This window comes from Zeus faber, assembly GCF_960531495.2.
Source record: "Zeus faber genome assembly, chromosome: 18".
NCBI classification, from domain to species: domain Eukaryota; kingdom Metazoa; phylum Chordata; class Actinopteri; order Zeiformes; family Zeidae; genus Zeus; species Zeus faber.
The window spans coordinates 8,761,993-8,786,154 of NC_137210.1; the positions used below are offsets into that span (position 1 = coordinate 8,761,993).

Sequence of the window (24,162 nt, forward strand, 5' to 3'; positions counted from 1 at the left end):
AGCATGCATGTTCAATGTGCACTCATTCTCCTCGGCTGGTTCAGCCCTGCTTTTCCCCATTTTTACTCAAACTTTATTTTTCATCTTTTAAGCCTTTAACTTGTAAGTCTTTTTACTTCACTTTTCATCTTTTTCATCTTACTTTAGGCTTTTAACTTTTATCTCTTTTTCACTTTACTTTCATCTTTTTCATCTTCATTCATATCATTTTATGAACCTCAGAATTCCCCTGGCCAGGGTTATTTCCTCTTTGTTTTTCCTACCTAGATTTGATTATATTCTATTTTCATTCGGCCAACTTTCACACAGCATTTACTGTACACATGTCTTACTGTTCAAGGAGATACAGGTCCTGTCTTCATTAATCTTGCATGGTTATTTAAATAACTTTTGGCTACTAGTTCTGCCATTCTACAATTACTTTTTACTTCAACTTTCTCCACATCTTTTAAGCCTTTGACTTTTACTTTAACTTCATCTTTTATTTCTCTCGTCTCTATTCTCTATTTCTCCTTAATTCTCTTTTTCTTCGTTCATTATTCTCTTATTCCCCTTATTTACGTCTTTTACAACTTAATAAACCCCAATTGAGACGGAAACTCATTTCACACATCAACACATCATCTCCATCTCTGCACAATCTGCTATTGTCAGTGCACTCTATCTGCACAAAACACTACCGCTTCAAGAACCACACACAGCTCAATTTGTGAGAGGGCACTCACCCTGAGAGTGGTAATTCGCTGGAGCAGGCAGCATCGGCAGGTGATGCCCAACAGATCCTGGTTCGTGACGTCACTTTGTAGTTTCTTGATTAATTGGATGTGTTGATGAAGAAGGAGTGACTGCTGATGCTGACTTGAGTAAAATAATAGGTTTATTACAAAAGAACTGCATTAGACCAGACTTTCCATGGTTGGCCTGGGAGAGAACAGAGCGGGATGGATTCTCTGCCGAATTAAACTCGGGTGAGTCTTTTATGCTTGCCCAAAGACAACGTTGACCATTTGGTTCCCCTACAAAGACAATGTTGACCCTTTTGGTTCCTCTACATAGGTCACAGGTCACATTCCCCCTCCCTTATCACCAGGACCCCTGGTGATGTGCTCTCCCTCTGGCACCGTCTTTTAGTAATTATCTTATATGATGGGGCTGTCTTGGGACACCACACATTCCAAGACAACTCACAGGTAAGCCTAAGCCTCTCACATTCCAACTAACAAACTTAATGGGTGTCATTGAAGCTAGTTAGGGGGTGATGGCACAGTGCATCCAAGGTAATAGCTATACTACCGTTCCCATGCTTTCCCATAGATATCTGGGATTTCCTCCTTTACATTCCTTTTTACTGCCATAGTATTGTAGGAAGTTTGTAGGGATACATAACTACACAAACAAGTGACAAGTAGACAAAGATAAACACAGAACATTGCCGGATTAGACATACATAAAGTGAGAGACATTATAGACTGAGAGTGATAGGAGAAGTAAGGAGAGATGGATTAGGGAGGTGAGATGATGAGAGAAGTAGGGAGGGGAATTAGGAAGGTGAGATGAGAGGGAGCAATATTTTGAATCCTGACATAGATAGCATGCCTATTCCTACATCTTGCAGTATATAATAACCAGAATAACAAGAATACATAAATAATTATCAAAATAACCAGGGTGTGGTGGAGGAGTCTCGGTATAACAGACCGTCTATATACAGCTAATCAACAACCATCAATACGCGTAAACCCTTCTTCTGGTTCTCCTTCAGGACAGGATACAGCACTTTCCATTGGTCGTTGATCTCCCGGGGGAATTGGTTGTTCATACCCAGCGTGGTTCCTTTCAGCTCCCGTCCTTTGCTTTTAACCAGCTCCTTGTGATTGAAGTGTTCAAACTTAGCAGTGATGGAGTGGGGACGGTTCCCCACACGGTGTCCCAGTCGATGAACACGGTGAAAGGTGATCTGCTTCACGGTGTCAGTCAGGAGTTTCAGGGCGGTGCGGAGAAAGTCTTTCACCATATTTTCTGGGGACTCGGTGTTGTTATCTGGGATCCTAGAAAAGATGAGGTTGTCCTGCATACTTCTGGATTGTATATCCAGGATAGTCTCTTTCATTATTTTCTTTTCTTTTTTTACAACTTCCATCTCCGCTGTGAGACGCTTCGTGGAGGGCTTTAGATCCGCGTCTCACCTGTCAGTGGTTTTTAATGTTGTGGCTGATTGTGTATATAGATATATAGAAATGTATCAATATTTTGCAAGCAAACCTTATTGGTATCCTACACAGGTTCATTAACACGCAGCTTGAGGCTATAAACCTAACTGTTGGGGATGTGGGTGTCCACATCCCTACGGGCTACGATGTCTCTCCATACAAGACAGTTGAAAGGAATAGGTAAGTACGAACAAGCTTAATAAATGACCCGTATAGTATAGATGGCTGCTTGAGTCAAGCTTATTCATAATAATTTTATAAATTATCATCCATCTCTGGATGAGTCAACATGCTATCTTTAGTTAACATCTATTTTTAAATCCATCTGTAAACACTGATATGTTTATGTGTATGTCTCTTGGAAATAAGAGATTTTACATATATCTTTTTGTAATTGTAGCTCATTAAAATGAGGACTGGTCTGTATTTACCAGCAAAATTAAAAGTCCAAAAACATCTAAGAGTTAATCTATGCTGTTTGCTAGATACCCGGAAGTCAGCTGTAAGTCGTCATCTAACAAGTGCTCTTCCCTCGACTTGAGTCTGCTCGACTTTGGAGCTTCCTATACGTTCGTACTCATGGAGGTGTGTTTTTAGATCTGGGAATATCTTGAATCATTAATAACTTCAAACTGGATATCCATTAGCAGGGTGCACAAGATGCAGCTAGTTACAGCCTCCACCTGCATTGTTAGGAATGGGGTAGGATTGTGGCCCGCAGGATGGTGGATATTAAGGCCAACAACATAAACATCGCTTGGCAGATCCCACAATACGTCCTCATCACAGCCGGGGAGGTGATGTTCTCCATTACTGGCCTGGAGTTCTCCTACTCACAGGTTTGTCCCAATACAAACAAAACTAGAGTATCTCAGCTATATTCTGTTCTTTAGATCTGTGAGAGAAATCATATATCATTTTCATTATCAACAGGGGCTTTTTTCCAAAGATAGTACAAGTACACAATGCAAAACAGACCCTTTTGCACAATGCATCTCAAATTAAGAGAGTGGCAGTTAGGTCTTACAGGCTGGTCTGCTTGACACTCAAAAACTACCTATGCTGGTGAAAAAACCACAGCTTCTGAACCATCCCTGCATCAGTAGTAATAGCTGCGTTGGGCATTATCTGAGAAGTAGTGGCTTTCTGACTTTCTGAAACGGGGTTAGTTGGTGTCCGTCACACCTTTCTTTACTCAAATACAATTTACACAGTGCTACATCTCCTCCCTCATCCCCACCTTCTCAGGCTCCAGCAAATATGAAGTCTGTGCTGCAAGCCAGTTGGCTGCTCACCGTTGCCTTTGGAAACATCATAATGGTAATTGTGGCGGAGGGGGCCGGGCTTGATCAGGTGAGATATCTGTAAAATTGTGGGAGGTTTTAAAAAATGTCCCTTGTATATATAAATACACTACTAGTATTACTTTTATTAAAAAAAAGAAATTATCTTGCATTTCATTTAAATAATTTGTTGTAGATTCTGAGCCGTTTATTGTTATTATTATTACTTATTCTACTTATTCTATTATTCAATGATTACTGTTGTTCTCATTGTATGTAAAGTATGTATGTATGTATGTATGTATGAATCTTACATTTAATTTACATTCTCCTGCTGTTACTCTTTACTCTATGCTTCGCCAATGCTTGAATTTCCCCTTCGGGGATCAATAGAGTACAATCTTATCTTATCTTATCTTATCTTATCTTAAGGAGGTGATTTTAAAAATACAAATTTTTTAACTAAATGAAACATTTGGACGAAAATAATATTGTATGCATATCATCATTTAAGGTCAGAAGCACTTGAGAAAAACAAACATTAATGTTGGCTTTGGTCCCTATTTGGATGACTGATTTCAATGAATACAAATACAGTTACAAATATAGCTGCAGGCAGCAATACACAGGGTCCAGTTTAGTCATGTTAGGTACGTATTACAGCTTTTGGAGATTCCGAGGTTCCTGAATCTGCGCTCTGTGATTGTATGTGGGGACGTTTGGAGCAGACTGAGGGAATCTCTTTTATATCGGATTCTTTTCTGAATCACTCTCCTTTTGTGGGGATGGGGGCCACGCCGGGCTCAGGTTGGAAGGAGTGCGAGTTCCAGTTCAAATTGGTGTTTTAGGAAGACCCGCCGTGTCAGCTCCTGGGGACCTCATCCCCACTGCGTGTTGCCGAGCGGAGGAAGCACCGGCGCTCCTGCTGTATGATTGACTGTTCATGTGACATGTTTGAAGTGACGTATTTACGGAGATTTACGATAGCAGTTGAACTTAGGTAATTAATTGGTGACTTTCTTCCTGACTTGGTGACTTTTTTTTAAATTACATTTTCAGTAAGTTACGTTTCTATGAAATACAAAAAATGTTGTGGTATTTCTGTAAGTAATTACTATTGCACAGCTTCTATTTTCCAACGCCTAGCTAGATTGTGAACACATCACTCAGTCGCACATTTCAGTGGATTCGACTTGACGTGGTCACAAGTTTTTATGGACTACTTTTTTTCGTATTTTTTATGAATCTTGAAAAGTAATGGGGATCAAAGAGATATAAGATCAATCGAACAGATCCACAGACATCTACCAGGTAAGAAACTACAGAAATATACACGTAAAGTTTGTAATGTCGAACCACTACAGCGCGATGGAGTCTACCCCGCACACTTGACATGGTGCCAATGTACATTCTGAATTGGAATCTGTACATTTATATTAAATTATATGATAGCGTCATGAAGCGTCTTACTGTCAATCTCATCTTGTTCATTTTGTTTACGAACAGTAGCGTGTCGGTCAAGTATGACCACCTGAATATTTGGGGTCAAAGTTTTTCAGTTTTTTACTAATATCTGCTTCATATGTGGATCGATTTGAATAAAATTTGAACTACGAGATCCTTGTGACATACTGGTTTAAATTACACCTGAACTGTGTAGCTTCTACCATTGTTGTGTTCCAGATACTTTAAGTCAGGTTGGACATATTTTGCCGTGAAATGCATTGGATTCCGCCTGTGATATTGGTCAAATTTGGTCGGTTTTTCATAAATTTCTGCTCCACATGTAGATCAATTTGGATAAAATTTCAACCACTTGGTGTTTTTGACATTGATTGTAGCTTCTGCTATTCTTCTGTTTCTAAAAGTTTAAGATTTCAAATTTCTGAGAATTTTCCAGGAACAATATCAAGGGGATCCAGCCCTGCGGCCAAATTACAGAATAGCATGTGCACCACAGCAGTGCTGGTAATTTAAGGTTAACCCCTCATTTTAATTTCAGTGGGCAGAGTTTGTGCTGTTTGCGGGGCTGTTGGTAGCGGTCTGCATCATTTTCTCCATCATGGCCCACTTCTACACATACTTTGACTTGGAGCAGCTTGACAAAGTCTACCTGGAAGATCCCATGGAGGCAGAAGATGAGGGTGAGCTGAAGAAAATACATAAAGAGGAGACAAACCTGAACGCTATCGAAAAAAGCACCAAACTTTAAATGTAGCCCACCTCAGATTTCTGCTTAGCTACAAAAACTAAATTGTGATTAGAACGGTTTGCCAGTTGGCCACTGTGAAAACATACTGGATTTAATGAACGGTATTTTTGAAGGATAATTGGTATTATTTAATTGGTGTAGTTTACATAAGATACAACAGTTGGGTATTAGTTGCTGCAGTTGTAATGTTAACTTCTGGATATCTGTGTGTCTGTGCACAAACTTGTCTAGAGTAGTTAATGTTTGCAACTGCTAAATTATGGTCATACCAGATCAATAATGTTTTAAAAGGAAAAACAACTGATGTAATTTCACCACATATAGCAAATTGATAGAATATTATTGTGGCAGACGGGTAATATGGTCGCGGCGTTGGCTGGGTGCTAGGGGAAGTCGGGTCGGTAGTCTGGCTCTCCTCGCATTCAACACCGGCTGTGGCCAATTAAGCTGTATGGCCAGCGGTTGCTGGGGATGGGTTTCTTAATGTCTGTGTTTGTCTTTCAGTGAGAGAGAGAGAGGGCCTGAGAGAGCATGCAGAGCGGAGTGCTTGCTGACTGGCACCGGGAAAACCTCCATTCTGTGTTTTTACTGTTATCATTCCCGCACCTGAATGTGATTTCTGTTGAAGTCCTGAATAAAACCCAGTGAGCGGGTGAACTTTCTCCAACCCTGTGTCTCACTCTATCATTTCACCGAACCAGCATAGACAGCCGGCTGCAAGTGGCGCCCGACCAGGGACGTGAATGACGGAGGCGCACTGGATGGAAGGGTCCTGTTGTGGTTAATTATTTAACCCCACATGAAAAGAAACTGATTACATGTTATTTTAAACCAAAATTATTCAAGGTATATGTATTTAAAAAAAACTTTAAAAATGTGTCCTATAAAACCCCAAAAGGTGAAGTAATGAAATAACAGAAAGGACTCAAGTCTTCTACAAAAACAGGCCCAATCAAGTACAGTTTAATCAATATGGCCGTATGCCCATATATGGTATGGCGCAGGAGTTCTAGGAATCATAGAAAAAACCCTTTTCCAGGAAAAGGGAGTGCGCATGGTAACAGGATTGTGATTGTCCCACACCCCACAAAGACTGGGATTGGTTCTTTAACCAATCCCCCAAAAGAAAAATAGGACAACCATGGTAACAAGACTATAACTGGTTCCTGGCGCTGAAATGGGGCAGGACATGTAATGGGAGGAGATAACTTTGTGGGTTTATAAGGAAGTCCAAGGGATCAGTTTATTAGTTAGACAATGGAATCCATCTTAATGTTTATTGCTGTACTTGACGCTCGGATACACAATAAACCTTTTTGCATCCGGTTCCAGTGTTTTATCTTCCAAGTTTTTTGAGGCCAGAATAGATAGAAACATCACCCCGGGATCCAGAAATCTCATGTTCCCAGGTCTGGACCTTTTTGGTCACGACAGTCCCAGCTGGAGAACCTGGTCGGTGTTGGAGAATTCTCACTGCGTCGTCATTGAGGTTGTCCTGTCCACTACAGATATTTATTCTACAGACTAAAGACAAAGATACAGTCATGCTTCAAAACAGTGGTCTGATAAGTCCGCCCTTACTTCTGTTGGAGAGAGTTTTATAGAAAAGAGAGGCTGTGTGCCATTGGTCAGGTGTCATTTACAAGATTATGGCCCCCAATCATATTCCAATGTATTTTAAAAGCCACGTAACATACAAATAAGGTTATTGTCCTATTTTAAACGTGAAAAATCATTTAAAGCAGGGGTGTCAAACTCATTTTCAGCCCGGGCCACATCAGCATTATGGTTGCCCTCAAAGGGCCGGTCGTATTTGTAACACTGTATAAATGTAACTACTCATTAGTCAGTCTCTGCATTTGATTATTATTTATTAAAATATTGTACATGCATTTACATAAATGTAAAATGATATGTAAGCACATTGCACTGTGTTATAACATAAAACCCTTTAATTTATCAGGTTAAAAAACCCACATTACTCCATCAATCAAAGATCACATTTTTCAAGTGAATAACAAAGACAAATATCAAACACAAGTTATTACATCAACTTTTTTCTAAACTTTTTTGTCACAGAGAGGGGCTGAACTTTGGTACAACAAATAATTGTGGGGCTGCTAAGAACATGTGTGAGAGATGTAATTAACTCAAAATAGGATTGTCTCAGTCCAAGCTATATCGGTCAAGTTCTGGGTGAAGTTGATGAGGTGATGCACAAATTGCAGGTGCACCATTGGTAGTTAGCTCCACCAACTTTTCCCAGGGTCATTTAGTTTTACTTATGGACCTCTCCACCGCATCAAAAATGTCCCTCCCCGTTGTCGTCCCATGCGTGGCAGCTACATCCAAGAGCTCCTCACTGACAGTGAAGTCTGCCTTCATGCCTCTTATAAAATTGGATAGATGCGCTGTATCCAGGTTGTCTGTGCTTTCATCAACAGCTAATGAAAAAGCCAGGTAACTGCATGTCTCTTTGGCCGGCTGTGTTATCAGATTGCCTGCTTGCACAACTTAAAGTATATAGTTTGGGTTTGAAAGCAATTAAACAATGCTATCACAAGTCATTTTTAAATGTTCTTAGAGATCTTAGTTTCTTTAAATCTTTGAGAATACTATAATCAAATGGCTAAGAACCGCCTTTGAAAGAAAACATTAACATAGCTATTGGAAAAATTTGTCAAAACTACAGTAGCACTCAGTAGTGTACTCTTAGTACAGTATAATCATTACTGCTCCCAATCAATTTATATACATACATTTTTATGTCTGACAGATGCTGTAGTTATTGTTTTTTATAAAATATAAAAATTGCCTTTTGTTCGTAGAAATATGTTTATGTATTTTCATAAAAGACTGTTGCACCACAATTTTATTCCAATCGAATTCCCCTGTAAATTATATTTATTATACAAGTTCATTAGACCATCCTAACTTTCTCCAAGATGTGACAACAGATGTGGAAACATAAATCTAATTTCACTTCATCCATCAGTCTTGAGACGGAGATCATCAATCACCTAACCATAATAATCTGCGCTTGCTGGCTATTCAGCGGCACTTCTCAATAGCAAATGTCAGGGCAATGTTGTAAAGAAAATTTATGTCCACATCTTATGAATATTAATCGGTGTATCTAAGATTGAATTTGAACAGGACGTTTTTGTGAACATTTACTTGACTGATATAAACCTTTAGTGTGATCTTTATGGATTAGGAGGGGACGATCAAAAAATCTTCATGGAAGGATCCTCATTGATCCTCCTCTTTCTTCCTCAACCATTGCGGTTTAACACCATCTTCCTTTGGCATATTGAAGATGTGAATGTGTGTTTAATGTCTACTTTAAGTACTGATGCACTTCATGGCCCCCATTTATTATACGCGCTGATGACAATGACTTTCATTTGAATTGACCAATAACAGCACAATCCACATGTCCGTATATATTCATAAATGGTACTACAAGGATGCTTGTGTGGTCCTTTGGGTCCTGTTCTGCTTCTCCAGCAGCAGCTGAGTGACACGTGAAATGACATGGGGATGCAGCAGGCATTCCAACAGGTCATTGGTGGTGATTGAGGTGTGTTCCGGTTCCTCTCGCTCTTCCTCCGATGTCCCATCTGCCTGTAGAGCCGCGCTACATTGATCTGGATTAGGGATGGGGCTGACAGTACACCCTGTGCAGTTCCCGGGGAGTGCCTCAGTGTGGTCTGGAAGGTGCTCTACCTGTGTTTCTGTAACTGGGATAAGATGAGGCCCGAAGGAGACCGTGGAAGGCATCTGAGCCTCACCAGCGCTCTTCTTGAGTCGCTTGGCTGGGTGAGATGCCCTGGGGCTAGCGGCCCCATCTCTGCACCGGCTGCTTCTCTGTTTCTGTATGAATGCCTGCACCGCCAGGTTTAGCCACTGCATGTTTTCATCATGAGATGACACGCCTTCCTGCAAAAGAAGAGGGAGAAAATTGGCATGGTAGAAGCTAATTTTATTGTCACACATTGCCTTCGCCTTTATGCAAGCTGATCTAAACTTCTCTTAACTTGTCCTGTTTTATGAGCGGGGTAGCTTACGACATATCTGACAGTAGAAGTATACCAGACGCGTTAACGCAGCATTCGGCCGCAGCACAGCATTAATCCACTGTTGCAGCTCCACTGGGCACATGGCATTTCCCTATTATTTTGCGATCGGTCTATTTTTTTCTTTTTCCAAATGCGCCCGGCTACGCGAGCCTTTTCCATAGAAACACAAGGCAAAACATTACATTACATTATATTGCATTTAGCAGACGCTTTTATCCAAAGTGACTTACAATTACACCGACGGACGCAGCCATCAGGAGCAATTAGGGGTTAAGTGTCTTGCTCAAGGACACTACAGCATGCTAGCAGGAGGAGCCTGGGATCGAACCAGCGACCTTTAGATCACTAGACGACCAGCTCTACCGCCTGAGCTACCATCCCCTCTGAAAACTAAATAGATTAAATTTAATAGAATAAATTTAATTGTGTTTTATATGAGTCTACATTGTACCAGAGACCGAGAGCTGTTGAATTTGCTTATTGATCAAGACACGTATTAAATACAAAGAACAAACAGCATAATCGTGCCCTACTGAATTACTGTTGTAGCTCACATTTCAAGTATATTAAAAGTTATTTATGGCGGACTACCATTAAAAAAGTAATACCTTTTAACTGGATAACTGACTTTGTTTAACTTAAAGTATATGCACAATCAGAGTTCATATTGTGACAGTCTAAACAAGATCAACATGTTGTAATGTATTTTTTAAATAAGTAATAGGCAGAAATCAAAAAGATTGTTTTAGTTTCCAATACTCCTCCTCGCTTGGTCTGCGACACTTCACCATGTAGTCGGGGGAGCCAGTGAAAAACCCAGCTCTGTGCATGTACACTGTGCCAAAGGGCCTGGTGTACTTCCTACTGTTAGGAAGTCGATGGCAAAATCATTTGTGGGAAATGTTTCAAGTAAAGGTTACTAGTTAAAGAATCACAACTGCAGTAATCCTTTACTTTAGTTTACCAGCCCCCTGCCCATACTGGGCTCTCAAGTTAACAGAGTCAGCTGGAGAAGTGACACTACCCGTTAATTCCAGCTCCACTGGTTTGTCAACTTCTGCTGCTGTAACAGCTGAATTTCCCCGTAGGGATCAAGGGAGTGTTTTCTCATCTGAGACAGGTTGGATGAAATCGTGTCTGTTATTAGTCAAAAATAATCTGTTTGTTTAGCTATAAAATTGGGTTCAGGAGATCAGTGTCTTTAACTTATCTTTATGTTGCTACAAGTAGCATTTGGTGTTTTATTTTTATATATAATCTGCCTGGATCTCATGTAAGTGTGAGAGCCCTCTCTCTCTCATTTGTGTTTTTATCAGCTTATTCCTGCCCAGCTGCTAGGTTGGATATGCAGTCTACGCGGTGGAGGCTCCAGGTTTTACAAACTCAAAAGTATAAAGCTGGCGGGAAATTCTTATCTTGATAAAATTGGGTTTCACATCCAAACAAAACAATATGAATTGCTTCAAAAACCACTATAGAAGCAGACCAGTGGGCAGCATGACACAGAATTTCCATTTCCAAAAGGGCAGTATTAACAAAACCTTTGTGTTCACTTTCTACCTCGGTAGGATTGAGCCACTGGTCATCGCTGTTGTCGCTAGGTGTCATTTTCATGGCGCAAACAACAGCCTTGGTCACAGCCTCGCCGACTCTAGCTTCATCATCCACCTCCTGTCAAAGGACGGCAAATCAGCAAAGTGTTAACTTGCTGTCTGATTTGTATGTATGATTTGAAATGAAAAGAATAACAGCAGACATTCGATAAAGAAAAGTCAAAAAACTTTCTGTTGTGCCTGTGACCTTGCAAGAGAGGCCAGAGAGTGCCTTACTATCTGAATAAACATTTGTATGGCGGCTAAGGTGCACACACTCATCATAGTAATGGGTATCTTTTTCTACCAGGTGTGTTCATTACTCAAAGTGGAGAGTGGCCATTTTCTGGGAACATGTCATGCTCTTAGAAGCAGCTATCCATCTGCCTGTGCCATGGCTCACCTCACCTCAAATGTTAATCTGTGGGCTCAGTGGTCGATGCAGATAGAGGAGTAGGGTGTTGAGGGGCTTTTACTCACCATCTCAATCCAGGAATTGACACTAACCGTCAGGGGGTCCACTGACTCCACATAGTGCCACCAGTGCCTGGGGACAAACAGCACCTGAAGAGAAACAATTTTCTTTTGAGGGTCAAATGTCAAAGATCTCTCTTGGTCTAGTGCTTCTAGTCGGCCATAAACCATTTACTGCATAAGAACTTTGTCCTAAACTCCCTGGGCTGCTTATTGATTCTGCTGGTGTTTTTTCCGTTGCTGGGAAGTGATGGAATACAGAGCTGTAGAGACCATCCACTAGGTGGTGGCATGTACCCTTATCTAGCAGAACAGCCTGTCAATGGGTCACCTGCTATGAAGTGACTCCAATCTCCTTTAGAATGGCCAAGCCTTATTGATTCCCTTACTGCATAGCAGATCTAATTCATCTGTGCCCTGCACATTGACAGGGTTAGAGAAATGGCCTGTGCTTTGTTTGATTTGCAGAGGTGAACCCATTTGATAGAGAAATCACTGTATTGCCCAGCAATATCTCATTTATGCTGACAGGTGAAATATTTCTGAGCGCCTTGGCACTGATGGGGCTCAATTGGAAGATCAGGGTTTATTACACCACCAATTGGCCAGTGGAATTGTAGGCAGAGAGAATTGGGGTGAGCTAAAGTCTTCTGCACAACGTTCAGCGTTAGCCTTGTTAGTCTCTATAATCAATTATTTTGTTTACAAAAATATTCCATCCTCAAATACTTCAGGTCAAAGAGCTCATGTGGGTTGACACCATGCAAACAGACTCATTACTTCAACATGAGATTATGCAGACACTGTGACAATGGAGTTTGGTGCTGCCGATAGGAGGATTGAAGCTTGCAGATAGTGAGAGGGACGGATGGCTAATTGCTTTGTCAATTTTTGAAGACTGAAAGACATTTGCTGCTGAACGCTGGACAAGACTGGGAAAGAAATTAAAGGGGAGGGAGGGAGGAAGGGGTGGAAAACATTGAGAAAGTCATGCAGGGCTGAAGTGACTTCTTAAAAACTGTGGTGATGGCAGCAGACAACTTCTGATGGAAGAACACACACAATTTACTTTGAGATGAGAAAGAGTGAGGCACATTCCTCTGTGTGTCCGTTGATTCGCTGGTGTGGATTTGAGGCACTGAACTGATCTGATAACCACCATCTTGGTCATTCCTTTAGCAGATAAGTAGTTCAAACTGACGACTGAATGGGCAATAAAGTATAGTTTATGATTACTTCTTCTGTGGCACAAGTCCTTTGTCCCAGTAAAGAAGACCACTCATCTGAGTCATCAAACACATTCTAAACATTGCATGACTACATTTCCAAACGCACTGTTTGATGCTTTATCCCAATTCTCAATCACCTCTAATTTCTGTACTGTAAAACTGGCAACACTGACCTGTCCAGGCAGCAGGGTGACACTGTGAGCCCTGGCCCCTCTGAAGGCAGGGAACCTCCCCAGGTTTGGATAGACAACGTCCACCTGGCTGAAGATGCTGGACTCCTCGTAGGGGATCCTGGTGGGGTACATGTTGGCCGTGTCTTCAGGAGGGAACAGGTGCCAACGCTTCCTGTCCACATGGGAAGGATCTGAGTCATCAAAAAGGACTGAGGATGACTGTGAAAGGTGAAATAAACTCTACTGTCTGGAACGTGGTGCGGTCTGCGCCTGGTGGTTTCTGGCATGTTGCTCTCCGCATCCCCGCTGGGGGCCTTCTGGGGCCCCGAGAAGGCCGCTTGTTGTCGTGGGTGTGGGTTGATTGTGTGGGGCGGCTGTCGGACTTTGCTCCCTCTGTGCAGCTTCTCTGCGGCGGGTGCTTGGGGTGGTGGAAGGCCAACATATCTGGCGGCTGGCAGCCGGCGGCAGGGGAGTGGGGGCTGACATCCTGGTGCCCCACACTATGCACACTTGGCTACGTGGATGGGCGCTTGGGGCTCGTGGCTGGATGGGGATTCTGGCCGGTTGTGTGTGGCGCCCATGCGCTGCCTGTGTGGCGGGTGGTTCGTGCGGGGTGTTGGCCTGTTGGCATGGGACCTGGGTTCTGCGCCTGTGTTTTGTGCCTGCACATGGGGGTGGGTTGTATGTGTGTGCCTCAGGGGTGCTGGTTCTCCTCACTCGCTCCGGAACTGGGCTATGCTCCTCGGGGCCGGGTGTGGGTGTTCCTCCCTGGGCTTCTGGCTTCTCTGGCTACAGAACAGGGTGCTCGGGGCTTTCCTGCGGCCACCTGTACGCCTCAGGGGTGGCCTTGGGGCCTTTTCTGCTGCTTGGAGGCGCTATGATATAATCATAGACCTTATTCTCCAGAATCAATTGGGGCAAGACACACACACAGAATGTGCAATCTATACAACACACACACACACACACACACACACACACACACACACACACACACACACACACACACACACACACACACACACACACACACACACACACACACACACACACACACACACACACACACACACACCTTTATGAGTTACACCTTGCTTGTACTGGGTTGGACCCCATTTTGCCTTCAGAACTGCCTTAATTCTTCGTTGCATCGATCAACAAGGTGTTGGAAACATTCCTCAGAGATTTTGGTCCATATTGATATGATAGCATCACGCAGTTGCTGCAGATTTGTCGGCGGCACATCCATGATGCAAATCTCCCGTTCCACCACATCCCAAAGGTGCTCTACTGGATTGAGATCTGGTGACTGTGGAGGCCATTGGAGTACAGTGAACTCATTGTCATGTTCAAGAAACCAGTTTGAGATGATTTGAGCTTTGTGACACGGTGCATGATCCTGCCGTAAGTAGCCATCAGAAGATGGGTACACTGTGCTCATAAAGGGATGGACATGGTCAGCAACAATACTCAGGTATGCTGTGGCGTTTAAACCATGCTCAATTAGTACTAAGGGCCAAAATGTGCCAAGAAAATATCCCGCACACCAGTACACCACCACCACCAGCCTGAACCGTTGCTACAAGGCAGGATGGATCCATGCTTTCATGTTGTTTACGCTAAATTCTGACCCTACCAACTGAATGTCGCAGCTGAAATCGAGACTCATTAGACCAGGTAACGTTTTTCCAATCTTCTATTGTCCATTTTTGGTGAGCCTGTGCCAATAGGTGCCTCAGTTTCCTGTTCTTAGCTGACAGGAGTGGCATCCGGTGTGGTCTTCTGCTGCTGTAGCCCATCTGCTTCAAGGTTTGATGTGTTGTGCGTTCAGAGATGGTATTCTGCATACCATGGTTGTAATGAGTGGTTATTTGAGTTACTGGTGCCTTTCTATCGTCTCGAACTAGTCTGCCCATTCTCCTCTGACCTCTGACATCAACAAGGCATTTCCGTCCACACAACTGCCGGTCACTGTATATTTTCTCTTTTTCGGACTATTCTCCGTAAACCCGAGAGATGGTTATGCATGAAAATCCCAGTAGGTCAGCAATTTCTGAGTAGGTCTGGCACCAACAACTATGCCATGTTCAAAGTCACTTAAATCTACTTTCTTCCCCATTCTGACGCTCGGTTTGAACTTCAGCAAGTCATCCTCACCATGTGTACATGCCTAAATGCAATGAGTTGCTGCCATGTGATTGGCTGATTAGCTATTTGTGTTAACAAGCAATTGAACAGGCGTACCTAATAAAGTGTCCGGTGAGTGTGTGTGTGTATATACCTATATATATACCTATATATATACCTATATATATACATATACACACACACACACACACACACACACACACACACACACACACACACACACACACACACACACACACACACACACACACACACACACACCCCCCCTTCCTAGGAAAAACAGAGAGTTCCCCCCCTCAATATATCATTGTAAACATAACTATAGGATTTTAAATAATTGCAGCTCTGCTCCCGGATCGCTCCCTCTCTGATGGTACCAACTGTGCCCACGGCGCGCCAGCGATGGTGCGCTCGTGCTCCGACGGTACCGTGCTCATGGCGAGTCGGAAATGGGTCGTCTGTGAGTGGTGCACCAAAACAGTGTTTTTGTTAAGAAGAAGCTTATTTTATTTTACCGATTCCTAATTTAGATTTATTTTAGGTCTGACCTGCAGATTCAGATTTTAGATCTGCTGTATGTCGATGACAAATACATCGTGTGATCTGATCACGCTCACGTGATTGGACAGCTGCACATACAGACTACCACTGCAATTTTCAGTTACCACAATAGTGAGATTGATGATTTTGACACGGTTTATTATTGTTCATTATTCACTACTGAACAATAGATAATAGAACATGAAACTGCCACTGAGTGAAACTGAACATGGAACTGTCACCAAGTTTCAGTATAATTCAACCTGTAACTCTCACTGAGTTTTAGTAGGACCCAACATATAACTAACATGGAAATGTCCAGTTTAAACTTCAAATTAAAGTCTCTTTCACTTTAAGTGCAAATATACATTTCTATTTTATTTATATGGTACTATGCAAATAAATAATAAATTGCAATGATTACAAAAAATAAACCAATAAAATAAGTGGCCGACTCTTTCTTCGCTCACCGTGCGTTAAACCAAGTGAATCAAATCGAACGACTCGTTTTACTGAGTGGCTCGTCAAGAACTGAGTCTCAAAAAAAGAGTCAAACTTTTCATCAGCAGGAGCAGAGCTCTGCTGTGACAGCGGTAGATACGCAGTCTGCACAATGTTAGAATGTTGTCAGAAAGATGAATCATTTCTCTAATCTTCTTTGTTTACTTTCAAGCACCTCCAAACAGTCAACAGTTGCTTTCTTTCGCTCTTTTTTGACCGTCAATTACGTTACATGACGTTGTATCGGGTTTGAGTATTGAAGCATGTTTACGAGTGCACAAGCACAGTATAGGGCGTGTACTGTACATTCCACAGGCACAGAATCTGAAAATATATCTGACACTGATTGGCCGGTGAAAACCCACCAATTCCTGGTGCATCTCACGTTTTATATGTTAACATTACGGTCACGTTGTGCTTTATTATAACCTTCCCACTTCACATTTTACCTCACAATGCAGCGTCACACCCATCTCGTCCAATCCGAGAGATGTAGTTTAAATACCCAATAAATGTACGGTATTGTTTTGTTTTGATTGATTTCCATCATTAAATTACAATAATAATAATTGTAAAAAATATATACAGTACATACTGTATATATATATAAGATTTTCTTTGTGTAGTTTCAGCTGGTTTTTCGTACCTGCGTATTTTGACTAAGAATTGCGTAGTTGGTACACAGGTGTGCAGGTTGGAAGGTCTGCCCCCTGTGCGTGATGGGGACACGTCCCGATCCCGTCGGTAAACCCCAAGACTACAGTTATACATTGCTTTTCACCGTGGTCAGAAAAAATCCATACCTATAACCCATACATATCACAGACCTACATAATAAAGTGATATTGTCCTTACCTTCCTTGTACTTGCAACACCAGGTTACAACCATAAGAGTCCAGGTGGCATGGGGTGTTGGCCCCCTGGGTACCAATCCATAACGTGCTCTCTTTCCCGTTACGGCCCTCAAAACCAAAGTCAGACCACTTTACGTCCTGCAAGATAGATACGCCTTGTTTACGGCAAAGATAACCACTGACAATGGAAGAAAGGAAGAAACCATCAGTTTTTCCATTGCAACAAGCTTTTTAATAGTGTCAATAAAACAGTGTGACACATTACGTATTGGCTAAGCATGTTCATACTAAGTAATTAACAGTTCATCTACAGTGGATTTTGAAGACAAACCCGCCTAGCGTTGTTGAAACACTGGTCTGCCAATCATTCGCTGTCGGTACAGGGGCCCAGCTCGGGGGGGAATTAGGACGGTATTTTGGATAATAATACTATTATCATATTGAGGGCACTGCTGAATGGCACACAAGAAAATCCAGCCTCCACAGACGTGACATCCATGCCATTAAGACGGCCAGATGGTGTTTGGTCAGCTCACAGGCATGGGCTTTGGACAGGGGAAAAATTGCAGGTCCCCGAATAGGAACTTATTATCATTGAGATGAGATTCAATAAAGTGCGGCAATGGCTTGGAACAAAACAGGACCTTTTAAGTATTCACTGCCTCAAGAACAAAAAGGAAGCAGTGGTAAAAGGTTAAAGTTTTAATTGAAAGAATCTGTCAAATGCCAAGTACAACTAGTTGAAAAGCTGTCTGAAGGCAAGCACCCTTCGCTACCTTTTTGATTTGGGCTTTTTTTTTTTCTTTTCCCCAGCTCCGGATAAGTGCCCAGCACCTCCCAGGGCATGTCTGCTATTCTTTTCCTTCGATTCCTTTGACTGACATCTTGATTCTTCAATCGCCAAAGAATATCTCTCTCACACACACACACACACACACACACACACACACACACACACACACACACACACACACACACACACACACACACACACACACACACCTTTCACTCACTCTGTCACTGACTGACACACACACACAACTTGTGCAATAATATACTGTATATGCAATAACACTGGTTACACTGTACATACTGTACTAGGCTCGCTAAGACATAGTAATAATTGATATTAAAATGTATAACCTATATATCACAGCAACCACAACAAATGTATCCTGTGCATAGTATCGCAATTGTAGATATTAAATATCTGACTATTTATGTTTTGTATTTTTGGCTATTTGTATACATTATAATTGTATTTTTCATTCTATTTTATTTTTTTTTGATTCTCAATTTATTTTTTGGACTGTTAAGCTTTTATTTTTTTAAGCTTATAGTCTGTACTGAAGTGCACCAAACCTCACCAGAAGAAATTTCATATATGTAAATGACCTGGTGAAAATAAAACCGATTCAGATTTTTCATATTTCAAACTGTAACATAAAAGGCCGGGCCTTGTTTTTTTGACTGTGTTAGTTTGCTTATGTTTGCACTGAATGTAACTTTATAATACCAATGGTAGATGTAACTAATTACAAATAATGGCAATTCTACTACTACAAATTTTCATTCGTTTTTCCACCTCTCTGCAATATACGCCTACACACTCCTAAACACCTCCTTTACTTTTCAGCCCAGGCCCTAATTAAATGATAGTTGCGTTCATTTCTTTCACCCTTCAGGGCCTCGCAGGTCTGCTTTGTACAACTTGGACCCATGCATCACTGTCGACACTTAGATTGAGTAGAGCCATTTTGCATCAGGCTATTGACTGACAGAGTCGCTTTGAAAACATCAGTTACTTTGACAGAGACGGTTGGCGTGACCCCAGCTCGTCTGATGCTCACTAATACCTCAGGAAAAGTCACTTATCAAACTAACAAAGAAGCTCTCTCACCTACAAACTCCATGCAAAAAGGGGGTGATTTTAAACCCCTTCAGTCAGTGGTAAAAAATAAATAAAATAATGACTTAATAAATTAATTAATTATTTTTATTTATTTATTATTATTATTATTATTATTATTATTATTATTATTATTATTATTTTTTTTTTTTTTTTAATAAATAAATAAACAAACATGGACAGATAAATAAATACATAAAGAAATAATAAATAAAAAGACTGAAGCAATTGACACACATTTTGCTGAGTAGAGTAAGTCTTTTTGATGAAACGCTGGTGGTCAAAACTTGAGATTTTAGAAGTCTCTATCGAACCGTAATAATAGAAATATTCCCAAAGCAAGGGTAGTTTGACTCATATGTTGGAATCAAGGGATTAAGGAGGAGTCCACAAGTGTGTTTTTTTTTTTACACCAATAACAAGTGGTCCTTTCCCCCTTCCTTTCCCTGATGATCGCCATTTTGTTTAATTAGGATTATGTTTATTCTGAGGTGAAAAGTGAAAAAAAATAGGGGGACTTTTACCTGAAACATAGAAGGTGTCTCCTGGAACAGCAAGGCGATGTACTTATAGTCGGCATAGGCCCAGTACTCTGAGTGCGGATAGTGGGAGAAAGCTCCTACATCTGCTCCAGAGCAGCCACTCGTCCATCCGAGGAACTGTTCCAGATTGGCCTCCAAATAGGAACACTGTGTTTCAAACAGAGGTGCTGGGAGAGGGTGAGGGGAAAGTAAAAGACAAACAGATGAAAAGAGACGGGTGGAGTGAGAGAGGACGGACAGGGAACATTAGATAATTATATTTCGGTTTCAATAATTAACTTCATTAATCTCCTATGAAAATAGCCCAATCACGCCACACTGACCGTTAAAAGATTTAGGATTCACAAAGATTTTGGGGTTGTGAATTCATCTATGCACGTTTCATTTTGGATATGAATTTAGTTTTGTTGTTTATTTTGTTAAATAAATTGTGAAAGCCTGATGTTAATGCTTAGATGTATTATCCTTTTGGGGTTAGATCCGACTGTCCTTGGTTGCAGGATAGTCTCTGTGGGTAGATTCACTCTGTAACAAGGGATACTATTTAAATGGAAACATTAAGACCGATTGAGGATGAAAAACAATGCTTAAATTGAATTAATGGCTTACATGAAAAATACAGCAAACCCCCATGGCGTTAAGGAATCCAATAAAAAGGAATGTACTTTCACTGGCAGAGACTAGAGGACTCATCACATTTATAAAAAATGACTGGCAATAATCCTCAACTAGGCAGTGCTCGTAGGGAGGATTAGGGGTGGGAAGGGAGATGTGTCTGAGGTTGCAATTTATTTTTGTGTGTGTGTGTGTTTTCCATACAGATCTTATTTTTCTTTATGTTTTTCTTCGTGTTTGTGAACAATAACATGGAGAGATTTCCTTTGAGTGCTTGCACTGCTGCCTCACAGCAAAAAGGTCCTGGGTTTGATTCCCACGTGGGGTCGCTGTTGGCACCATGCTCAGGTGGGTTATCTCCCGAGTGGGGACTTTCTGCAGAGTTTGCATGTTCTCCCCTTGCTCACATGGTCTCCTCCAATATAAAAAAGGACCCCAATTAAAAACATGCAGACTTTGCTGTCCATGACCACAACATGGATCTACACCTGGAATTGGTCCCTGGGTGCCATCAAAGTGAGGGCTGCCCATTGCTCCTGGAGAAAGGACGGCTGGGATGGGAGAAATGCAGAGGTTGAATTTCTCTAGCCACTACTCCCTGCATGTGTGTTTGTGCTGGTCACTCCCTGTGTCTGTGCATTCGCACCTGTGAGACAGATAAAATTAGTAAATTTTTCTTACAAATGACTGGCATGTGCCGCTTGAAATCGGACTACATTATGACCTGCACTCTGCAGGATTTGTCGTGTGGGTCAGAGTCTGCTCAAGTACAATACAAGGTCCCAAGGCTGAACGCTTATTTTTATACTGGCTTGGTTGGTTGAACATGGTAATTGAAATACTGAGATTGCAAATTGAATCACTGCTGTAGCTTTACGGCAGAGGTGAATGACCTCTAGTGGCTTCAAATTGGACCATCTGCTATGACTTTAGAAATATTTATACATTGTAAGGATTACATCAAATTTAAGCTCTGGTCTCAATAACTGAACATGCATTTGAGGTGCCATCTGGCACACCATGTTGGTATTGAAAATCCTATTTTATAGTTCCAACATTATATTTGTGTTTTTGGCAATTCTTTCCCCATGTTTAGATTGATGAGCTTCTGTAAATATATAATTTGAATGTGCTATTTTAAAGTCAGTTGACAATCTTAGTATGATTGTCACTAAGTTATTGTAAGTAAGCTTGATTTAGCTTGATATATACACCGATCAGCCACAACATTAAAACTACCTGTAGGTACCTGTGTAGCCCCCCCCCATGCCTCAAAAACAGCTCTGACATGTTGAGGCATGTGCTCCACAAGACCTCTGAAGGTGTCCTGTGGTATCTGGCACCAAGACGTAAGCAGCAGATCCTTTAAGTCCTGTAATTTGTGAGATGGGGCCCCCATGGATCGGGCTTGTTTTTCCTCCATCGGATTAAGATCTGGGGAATTTTGCCATTTTCCTCAAACCATTCTTGAACAACTTTTGCAGTGTGGCAGGATGCATTATCCTGCTGAAAGAGGCCACTGCCATTAGGAAATATCGTTGCCATGAAGCGGTGTACTTGGTCTGCAACAATGTTTAGGTAGGTGGGACATGTCAATAACATCCACATGAATGCAAGGACCCAAGGTTTCTCAGCAGAACACTGCCCAGAGCATCATACTGCCTCCGCCGGCTTGCCTCCTTCCCATAGTGCATTCTGGTGCCATCTCTTACCCAGGTAAACAAAGCAGACGCCATCCACATGATGTAAAAGAAAATGTGATTCATCAGACCAGGCCACCTTCTTCCACTGCTCCATGGTCCAGTTCTGACACTCACATGCCCATTGTAGGTGCTTTCGGCGGTGGACAGGGGTTAGCATGGGCACTCTGACCGATCTGCAGCTGCGCATCCCCATATGCAGCAAGCTGTGATGCACTGTGCGTTCTGAAACCTTTCTATCATAGTCAGCATTAACTGTTTCAGCAATTTGTGCTACAGTAGCTCCTCTGTGCTAGACTTCGCTTCCCATGCACATCAATAATTCTTGGGCGTCCATACCCCTGTTGCCTGTTCACCAGTTGTCCTTCATTGGACCACTTTTGGTAGGTACTAACCACTAGGGCCGCCCCCTGAAAGTTGACAAGTCGAAACATCAGCTGGAAATCCGCCAGTCGACTGACATTCTTAAGTCAAGCAGTCAGTATGCATTACCATAACAGGATAAAACAGATAAAAAGGTACAAAACGCACAAGGATAACACTTCAGTGAGTAATTATAAATAAGGGGAATCAATTATATTTCGATATGTGTTAATTGCACACGGCTCTCTGTGTGTCCCATTCCTCCAAATAAAACAACTAAAAACAGTGTGAGGACCGGGCACGGAGGAAAAGGGCACGGCTCGTAGACTCTTTAAGATTATTTTCTGCACATCAGGCATAGAGAGGGAGTGAGTCACAGAGAAGGTGTCCTCATTACGTACGCTTTCGTTCCATACAGTCCTATAAACACTTGTTTCCTTCCATAAGCAGATGCAAAATAAAATAACCTACATCTAACAGGTGTGCAAAACTCAATGTTATTCACTTCACCTGTCAGTGGTTTTAATGTTGTGGCTGATCGTATATATATATATATATATATATATATTTGCTTTTTTGGACCATTTTTTTCTCATCTTCTGGTCTTACCGTGAGTTTCATCTTTTCTCCCCAGTCTGAACCGGATTGTCTTTCCACCTAGGGAACCTGTCAGGCGCTCTGCAGTCCACTGCCGGACAGGCCAGTCAGGGGTCATGTCCAGGAAGACGGCGGGCTGGTTCAGATTACCCAGAATCCTCTGGGCCTCCGTGGGGCTGAAGGGTTTCGTGGCGTCAGGGCTGGACATGACTTTAAGAACGTACAGGGAGAGAGGTCGTTGTCAAAATTGGGCTTTGGATACCGGTCAGTTCATGAGCAACTACTACTGTGCCATAACCAGCCACTACTAAACAACCCTTTACTTGTTTTATGACTGCCCACTGCAATTCAAGCTCCATTTTCTTTTCTTTGGAGTGGATACAGGCAAAAAACACAACATTTGACAGAAGTAACGTCGGCCCGAACGCCTACATGACACATTCTAACAAGGAACAGTCCAATAAATGTGCCGTTATTGGCGCCGAAAAAAAAAGTGTTTTGCTCACTGCCACACTAACGATTTGAGGTTATTAAAATACGAGGGAAACACGATTCGCGGAACTTTTCTCACCTATCACGACACGTGCAACCGAGTGCGCTCGGCGACAACGGAAGTAAACAAAGATCACGTGATCGTCCATAGCGTCTGTTTACGACGAAACCGCCGCCATTCTGGGTCCGTGACAGCGGCGAAAACCCAGCTTCAGCGAACGTAGAGTTCGGTCCAAAATGGCGGGCGGACCAGCCGCAGTTTCCAGAAATCGTCAACGACTTCCGCCTTGACATGCGCAGTGAAGTTCAGTCGATTGTAAAATGACAACGAGTTGTTGTTGTTTCCGAGGGTGACTGTGAAAGTAACGTTCTCGTTCCCCGTTGGTGTCACCGTGAAAGCCGATATATACTTGTTTTTTTTTTTTTAAATCGGGCTGAGATCGCGCAGCGATGGGTTCCCGATCGAGCACCGAAGCCGAACGGGAGCCGCTCGTGGTACCGTCCAACCCGGAGACGAACAGCGTGCCGGTGTACAGCCGGGTGTACGGCAGGAGGTGGCTGGTCCTGACCCTCTTCTCCCTGCTGGCCTTTATGCAGGGCGCGGTGTGGAACTTCTGGGGTCCGATCCAGAACTCCGCCGTGCGGG

The 24,162-nt window shown here is 42.2% G+C and overlaps 2 protein-coding genes across 4 annotated transcripts in view; one reads left to right on the forward strand and one right to left on the reverse strand.

Moving 5' to 3' along the window:
- Nucleotides 1-7,639: 7,639 nt before the first annotated feature.
- Nucleotides 7,640-23,232, reverse strand: hspbap1 (hspb associated protein 1; the record flags this gene model as incomplete). Of its 2 annotated transcripts, none has more annotated exons than XM_080019654.1 (7): nt 7,640-9,647; nt 11,348-11,458; nt 11,860-11,943; nt 13,256-13,427; nt 17,300-17,436; nt 19,732-19,916; nt 23,037-23,232. In XM_080019654.1, the coding sequence occupies 7 exons, from the start codon at nt 23,230-23,232 to the stop codon at nt 9,168-9,170; spliced, it is 1,365 nt and encodes a 454-aa protein (XP_079875780.1). In that variant the 3' UTR covers nt 7,640-9,167. The 2 variants fall into 2 exon arrangements, with proteins under 2 accessions (XP_079875780.1, XP_079875779.1); XM_080019653.1 differs by having other exon boundaries at nt 7,640-9,643; nt 11,341-11,458.
- A 734-nt stretch (nt 23,233-23,966) lies between these two features.
- slc49a4 (solute carrier family 49 member 4) overlaps nt 23,967-24,162 on the forward strand; it is a gene marked incomplete at its 5' end in the record, with an annotated part of 42,378 nt that continues 42,182 nt past the window's right edge. For both annotated transcript variants that reach the window (XM_080018636.1, XM_080018637.1), the window contains one exon: nt 23,967-24,162. This exon is cut by the window's right edge and continues 99 nt beyond it. In XM_080018636.1, the coding sequence (XP_079874762.1) occupies nt 23,967-24,162 (196 nt within the window).